The sequence below is a fragment of the Nematostella vectensis genome, chromosome 11 (assembly GCF_932526225.1).
Source record: "Nematostella vectensis chromosome 11, jaNemVect1.1, whole genome shotgun sequence".
NCBI classification, from domain to species: Eukaryota; Metazoa; Cnidaria; class Anthozoa; order Actiniaria; family Edwardsiidae; genus Nematostella; species Nematostella vectensis.
The window spans coordinates 8,777,133-8,785,146 of record NC_064044.1 but is presented as its reverse complement, the minus strand read 5'-3'; the positions used below and the strand labels follow the sequence as shown (position 1 = coordinate 8,785,146).

Here is an 8,014-nt window from a genome sequence, read left to right as displayed (position 1 = left end):
GAATCACACTCTGTCGGGTTGTCTGTGGAAAATACTAAAAATTAAAAGCCAAAATTATTGCTGTCTTAAAATCAGCGAGGACATAGAATAATCAGTTGTGGTACTACACCATATTATTTATGAAGGCGAGAAACTTTTTTTAGCTCTACCTGCAAACTTATTTTACCGAATCAACCATCTATTAACGACCTATAATCGACCAAAGCCGGACATTGCCCGATAGCTGACAAAAGTCATCCGGCGAATTGCATGATGGTCTATCTCGTTCACGTTCCTACAAACCAAGATGGCGTCGGTAGGCAGTCGGGCCGCCAGCAAACTGTCCTTGGGACAAAAAGTTTCTGCGGCGTTCAGAGAGTGGTACATCTACGCTTGTGGCTACAGACAAATAGGTAATTAAATTTTCAACCTCATAATGTCCCTGCTACATCTAAATCGAGAAATTTTGTTTGAAAAATGATCTAAGTTCGTCCATGTCCACGACGATGTTATTATGCAATCCGTGAAGACTTTCTATTCCCTTTTTTGACATATAAGTCTCTGTGTGAATTTGCCTATTTGGAGCGACTCATTGCTCACCTATAAGTGTTTATTTTTAATTTTTGATGATGGAATGTCTTGCATTCCTCTGACTGGAACCATTGATTCTACTATTTGATACCCCAACTTCCCCCAATCCAAATCTGGTTATAGTAAGATTAAAAAATAGCTTCTAAGGATTGTGATAACATTAATACCATCTAGGAAGTACAGGGTTATAGAGTTGTTAACGCTATGACTGTTCAATAGGCAATAGTTGATAATAAATGTGTCATTAAAGTGTCTAGTTATCAAAACAGGGGGGGGGGGGGTAAATGTGGTTTTGTGTGTTTTGGGAGGGGGGGTTGTATACAGATATCATTTCTCATTTAATTTCCAAGAAACTCTAGGGTTTCGGCTTTGTCTCCATTTTTCTTGGAATTCTAGGATTTGGGCTTCTCCTTTCTCCAAGAGTTGTATATTCAGCCAATCAAATATAACATTGGTTGTGGTGCATAGAAACAAAATCTCCAGAATTTACACAAATTTCCAAACCAGGTTAACTATCTATGTTCTTTCAAAAAACAAAAGTGAATTTTCTAGAGTCCAGTTGGCTTTTCATCACATCATTTTTCTCTGTAGGTCTCAAGAGAGAGGATCTCATCATTGAAGATAGTGATGTTACTGAGGCTGTCCGACGTATTCCAGAGGAAGAGCGTAACCTCCGAAACTTCCGTATTGTCAGAGCAATTGACACTACCATGAAAATGAAATGGCTTCCTGAGGAATTGTGGACAAAACCCAGCGAGGTACGATCTGATCTATTATCATGTAAACTAAACAGTGCTTTGAAGACAGTTTAAGCCCAACATCACCAACAGAAAGATTATGCTGATGAGCATCTGGTTGCAGCGTTTGTTGGTTAAAGCCGCATTGTCACCAGTTTACTTCCTGAGGTCCCCCAAAAACCTCAATGGCTAAAGACAAAAGAATCTATTGAAATCCGAGATATTAAACAGGCCATCCGCTAATAATTATCAATCACATCCTCAAAGAAACTTCCAATAAACACACTGCTTTCAATATTTTGAAGTATTTTTCGCGTTTTCCGTTAAATATCATTGGAGATTGTTACGTAATCAACCGGAAGTAAATTGGGACAATGCAGCTTTAATGTAGTGAAGTTTTGTGCAAAAGTTTGACCCCAATCAAGATTTTCAAAACATTTGCATGAATCCACCAGCATCTCTAAATACGACATACAAAAATCATTAAGTAACATTGCATTGGGTGCTGCAGCTGAGTATTTTTTTTTCATTGTGAATTCCTTGGAAGGAGAAGTCCTTGGCCTGTTAGGGGATAGCCTGTAATCTATCAAAAATTGGGGGAAAAGCATTATGTTGTAAAGTAAGATGATATAGTCTTTTCCCTGATGACACAAAAATGTGCACAGTGGCAAGTTCGCCATTGAAATTATATAATATAGTATTTGAAAAAAATGTTAGTTATGGCATCCTAAAAAAAGGCTGCACAAAAGTTTTCTTGCTGTTGTATACATCTAGATTCATTGTAACAGAAATAGTTTTATGAAGAATGGTGGGTGAAACCCTGTGAAAAAAATAACAATGCTCTTTTTTAAATGTCATATTATATTTTTCATGAATTTAAGACAGTTAATCTGAAATTTTTTTTATTTTTTTTCAGGATGTGCCATATCTTGACCCAGTTATCCAGAAAGTCAAAGCGGAGCGCAAGGAGAGAGAATTGTGGGACAAACAGTAGTACAGAGTTTAATTTTCTTATTTCTTTAACTTTAGTTTGGACATGTACCTTTGTAAATGTAAGGTTTTCACAACAATCTTAAGAGTGGAATAATTTTTCTTTGTGAAATAAAATAAAAAATTAATGGAGTTGAATTGTCTTTTAATAAGAGAACTGGAAACTGATTTCCATTTTCTTATGCTATTATTTTTGCTTCATTGATAAAACGATTTTTGTACAAAAATACAATACATAGACTCACAAGCGTAAGTTACAGTAAAGCTTTGCATCAAACTAAAAAATATAAACAAGTGAAATTAAAAATATTCTTTTTTTTTTTTTTGCTAAAAATGTAAAAACTAAAATCTTGATATGTTTCTACTGAAATGAAGCTGTATCTGAATTCTCTAATTCAAAAAGGATTACCAGAATTATATGTATAGTCCTGTAAGCCTCAATATTTATGCCCCCCCCCCCCCCCTCCTGACCATGGGTGTCGGTTTTGCCCATGCTCCTGATAATGGGCTACGCTTTAAGGTACAAACTGCATCTGCTCCTCTCGCCCCCCAGGTGTTAAGCTGTGCAAGAAGATCAAGCACCTACAGCATCTAGGCCCAACCCTGATGGATTAGTTCCTTTCAGACGAGAATAATTTTAGAAATATATATACAAATCAGACACTTTTTTTCCACTTTCAACAGCAACCATTCTTCTGTGGTTGGGACTGCCCAGCCTGGTACAGTTGCCTTGCCGATGACTGAGATGCTGTTGATGTGCTGGAGAGAGTTATAGTCTCTGGGTCCTTAGGGAGCGCATCAAAATTGTTTTCTTTTTCATTCTGAAGTATCTGTAAAAAATAAGTCATCAAAAAACACAGCAAAACATTTTGCAGCCCAACATGCGTGTGTAGCTCATTGCTAGGCTAATGTGACTACAGAATTATGAGTTATCTAGAAGAACATTCTCAAATGATTCTCAGGTATGTTATCAACACCACTGCAATATGATAGCATTATGTGATCCATTACTTGAAAATGAGCATGCTAAATCGAAATTTCAAATAGCCAGCTAATTAGCATGCACAAATGAGTCTTGATTGGCATAATTGTCATAATGAGGAGTTTTCTGTCATGCACTAAAGCATTTCTTTGCCTCCCTGGTTGGCTAGTGAAGCTCATGCCAAACAGATAGTAAGTTTCTCTCATCCTCATTGGTTTTGATTGGTACTTAACAAATCTGACGTGCTGCTAGTGCAGAAAGGCATAGACATTTTAATTATCTTCATTCAACGATGTAAAAAAGATTATATGAAGAAATTACTATGATAATAATTTATTACCTTGGAGACAAGGAACTTTGCCGCTTCATTAACATTGACATCTTCTTTTGCTGATGTCTCGAACCATCCTATAAAACCTTTATCAGCACAGTACTCATCCATCTGGGCAGAGTTATTCACCAGACCCTCTTTAGCTTGATCACACTAAACCAACAGAAAAATACATGCTGCATAAGTGGGGGTGTTGGTAGTCTTTTGTGCAGTAGTCCTTGACACAAAAAAAGGCTGAGAGGGAGACTAGGGTGTTGGAGACCATTTTAGTATTTACAGGGAAAACTATTTCCTACTACGATAAGAGAAAAAAAAATAAATTGTTAAATTCTAAAAAGCAGTTCTACTAACCAAGTAAGTCAGATGTTTACTGTGGTATCATTCATTGACAGGAGCAAGTAGTCACTTTCGGAATGAAAATTCTATTTTTATTAGAGTCTGCTGCATACTGTAGCCCCTATTTTGGAGTAATTGTTCAGCTTATTTCAAATTATTTAAATTCTAAAAAGCAGTTCTACTAACCAAGTAAGTCAGATGTTTACTGTGGTATCATTCATCGACAGGAGCAAACTTTCGGAATGAAAATTCTATTTTTATTAGTCTACTGCGTACTGTAGCCCCTATTTTGGAGTAATTGTTCAGCTTATTTCCTAGTAGGACAGTTGGAATGGGGTCTCATCAAGTAATAGTTTAGGTTATTGCAAGAAGGACGGTAGGGGTGGGTTACCTAGTACCTTATTTGCTAGTAGGACTGCAGGAATTGGTTCCCCTGAAGGAAGTTGCAACTTGTTATCTAAGTCATTCTTCCACTTCTGCACCGCTTCAAAAGTCGATGCTCTTGTGACATCGAAAACTATGAAGGCTCCAACAGCTTCCTTGTAATAGACCTAGAATAAGTATTAAAGGCTTAAAAAATAACAAGAATATTGTGTAAAAAAGTATTATCAAGGTTAATGGACTATATAAAAAATGCTGCTATGCTTATGGACAGCATTTATGCTGTGGTTTCAAATATGACTTGGTTTGAAATCTGTTCAACTTATTTAAATTTTCCATGTAGCCAGGATTTTCAGCAGGAGAAGGTTGTTATTAATCCAATGAGGTAATTCGACCTAGCTTAGAGAAGTACTCAGTCTTCTTTCATGGGATTGTTCTTCCGAGCCCCCAGACCACCTCTGCCCTGAACAAGGATGGTCATTGGGTATTTGTTTTTAGCTCAACCCCATTCCTCAGTAAGATCTCGTCTTACCCTTGTCATGTTTCCAAATCTTTCCTGCCCTGAGGAAGAGAAAAAAAAAACATTCTAATGTGTAGTTGGGTTCCAATGTAAGGTAATAAAACTGTCTATGTGTGGATCCCTTCAAAAAAGTCAGAATGGGTATGGTCAAGAACAACTTGAACATCTAAGAGGTAGCAAAAAGGCTTAGTAATAAAAAATACAGGGGCAGACCCAGTAATTCCGAGAGGGGACCAGATTCATTGTTCTTCCTTGGTTTTTCTTATGTTTCTGGTTATTTATAGCCAAATATCTGGTGAGGAGGAACTGCTTGCCCCACCCCTAGATCCGCCCCCTTAAAATAGACTTCATTGTACCTATTATGAGATATTTTCAATGCAAAGATGATGCCCTGTTAGTAAATCTTAATTTTTGTTCATAACCAGCCCAGGACATCCTAAGGAATAGCAGACCTATTAGCTTGCATGCAGTCATTTGAAGGTGTTTTAGCACACACACAAAAAAGAATCATATTACCATCTTGAGTGGGCTGATTTGAAGCAAAAAAAGATACAAGGGGAGGGGGCATGTGAGCCCTCCCCTCATTTCTTTGTTTACTCCCATTCCAAGATGCTGGCTATGTTAACTTGTGGCTTGTTTTTGCGATAAAAATACCATCAAGGCCCCGGCGGCCCACAAAAGCGCCAGCTATTTTCAACCAAGTGCCATCTACTTTTTTTAAAAAGTCGACTTGAGTTTTATTTGAACTAAAAAGATAAAATAACTTCCACCCTGTACTTTTCAATCACCACCACCTACTCTGAAAGTTAATGAAAGCCCTGGACCTATTAAAAGGCTGATTAGATAACACTTGGCCAAATCCTACACCATAAGGGATAGGACAAGCATATCAGACTTTTTAGGGAAGGAAACCATGGCCATTTCTTTGAGAAGAGCTTTTTTGACAAACCTGCTATATCCCATAATTGTAGACGTATCAACGTTTCTGCATCCCAATTGATGACTTTCAAAGCAAAGTCTACACCAATCTTTTTTTGAAGTTAAGCGAGTATAACAAATAATTATAGTTAGTAATGACCCAGGTTCAGTAATGTTCTGGTTTAGTAATGTTTAAAGTGTATTTAGAAGGGACAGTTCTGAGCAAGAAAACAGAAATCGATTCTAGTTCAAGTCTGGCCATGTGGTGGAAGGAAGTGCTAACAAAAATGGTGATAACAAAGTCATGGTGTGTGTGTGTGTGTAATAAGTGAATCTGTATAGCTGCCAACTTTTTTTTAATTGCTTATTATGTTCTGATGCTGAATTTACTTTTGTTGAATTAAAGGGTAATCTTTTATCACATCGTGAATCTTGAAAAAAGGCAGTTAAATACGGCCAGAGAACATGCAAAAAGTGAACATAAACACAACACTAGACTACACACGTCTTTTCAACAAGTTATTTTTTTATTTTTCACTAATTTTGTTTTTCGCCCTATGTTTACCGTAAATATCATTAGGGACAAATAAAGAGCTTGGGCTACCTAAGATTCTAGGCAAGGGACAACAAAGGACAAGAAAACCTGAATAAGCCAAAAAAGCTGGTAGGTATAAAGGTAGTAATGGTAGAAAGTGGAAGAACAGAACAGGCCTATAACAGGCCCCATTATCTAGTGACAGACTAATAATATGGATGCATTTGTAGATGTAGTGCAATAAATACAGCCTAGCAAGTTTATGTAACCCCAAGTTGTTATGATTATGTCATAACAACAGGTATGCATAAACATTTAGAATTATCTGTGAAATTAAGACACCCTGCTGAGATTGCATCTAACTGAACTACTCTTTTAAGATCACAAAATGTTTAACATTGAAATAGGTTACTGAGCTCAAAAGTCACACAATATTCACGTGACTTCTCGTCAAATTCTGCTGTCAATCAAAGACACAACGTGTAGTTTATTAATCTTGATATAGTCAACTTGATGCACTTCCTAAATTAAAATATCTCAGTAGGAACACACGACATTAAAGGATACTGTAGCCCTATAGTGGACAGAGAAAAACTGGTGTACGTATCGTTTGATCAAGCTTGTCTTTCCAACTCCGATATCACCAATGACTAAAACTTTGAACAAATATTCGCGTCTTTCTCCGGCGGTACTCTGCAAAATTGTCAAGATCAGGCATTTAAAAACCTTTTAAAGCTGCAAGCTCTAGCAACAGAGATATATGTTTATGCAGATAAATTGCTTATTTCTTACCATCATTTAGAGGACTCCAATAAAAGGGGTTTCGAAAATATTTACTACCAACTTCCCATGTTTGAATCATGTGACAACAAGTCCTGGGTTCTAGGGAAAACGGAAGTAGTAGAGGTGCATACAACAACGCTCGCTATTGGTTCATTACTGACAAAGTCTGCTATTAGCTTATATTTTTAAAGGCTGGTATTTCTGTGGAGCACAGGTATCCCAATTATTCTGGTGGAAAATGGATCAATGTGGAAATTTGCATAAACAATTTTGTTTTGCGTTTTTTTTTACAGGATTTTGTGTCCACTACGCTTTTTGCTGACCGACATCTTTACTGAACACTAAACGTTCTACAACCGTGTTAGTGAGCAACTGGCTAGCAAAACCTACTACGTATAATTTCGAAAACAAATCGGCGGACAATGGGATGGGTAGGTGAGTCCTGAGAGTGGGCGTTCATTCAGGACCGAAAATAAATAAAATAAATAAATGAATAAAGATAAAAAAAAATAGGTCTCATTGCTACATGCGTCTGTCCTCTAAAGGTCATGTTTCACAAGGCAAATGCCCCGATAACGAATATAAAAAAAACCTGGTTCCAGAAGCATGGTACACAGACCAGTTATTCTTGCAAATTTGCGAAAAGCATAAGCCAGTGTTACTTTTCTTACAGTGCAATGATGGATGAAACACGCATAATTTTCTTTCGCTCACAATCCAACAAAAATTGAAAATAACGTTACAAATTGCAGGAAAACTTGACTCTTTTGGTCGAAGATGAGGTCTTTTATTCTCCGCTCTTCCCAGGAGCGCGCGTTTTCGTTTCCACGCATTATATAAAAGCGTGGTCCAGATCCCCCCCCCCACCGAGCGCGATAAACCAGGCAACCCACCCACCTCTTTCATCTCAGGTTTCCGCGTGGTTATGGGC

The 8,014-nt window shown here is 37.3% G+C and overlaps 2 protein-coding genes across 2 annotated transcripts; one reads left to right on the top strand and one right to left on the bottom strand.

Moving 5' to 3' along the window:
• The first annotated feature begins 240 nt into the window (after positions 1-240).
• Positions 241-2,429, top strand: LOC5508660 (cytochrome b-c1 complex subunit 7). The gene is made up of 3 exons (XM_001629167.3): positions 241-392; positions 1,162-1,328; positions 2,224-2,429. The coding sequence occupies exons 1-3, from the start codon at positions 287-289 to the stop codon at positions 2,299-2,301; spliced, it is 351 nt and encodes a 116-aa protein (XP_001629217.2). The 5' UTR covers positions 241-286; the 3' UTR covers positions 2,302-2,429.
• LOC5508650 (ras-related protein Rab-38-like) lies at positions 2,297-7,197 on the bottom strand. Its single transcript, XM_032377445.2, has 7 exons — positions 7,093-7,197; positions 6,868-6,993; positions 5,797-5,875; positions 4,860-4,888; positions 4,345-4,497; positions 3,620-3,763; positions 2,297-3,127 (listed from the first exon to the last, which is right to left on the bottom strand). Exons 1-7 carry the CDS (start codon positions 7,096-7,098, stop codon positions 2,975-2,977), a joined length of 690 nt encoding a protein of 229 aa, XP_032233336.2. The 5' UTR covers positions 7,099-7,197; the 3' UTR covers positions 2,297-2,974.
• Between the last annotated feature and the right edge of the window lie 817 nt (positions 7,198-8,014).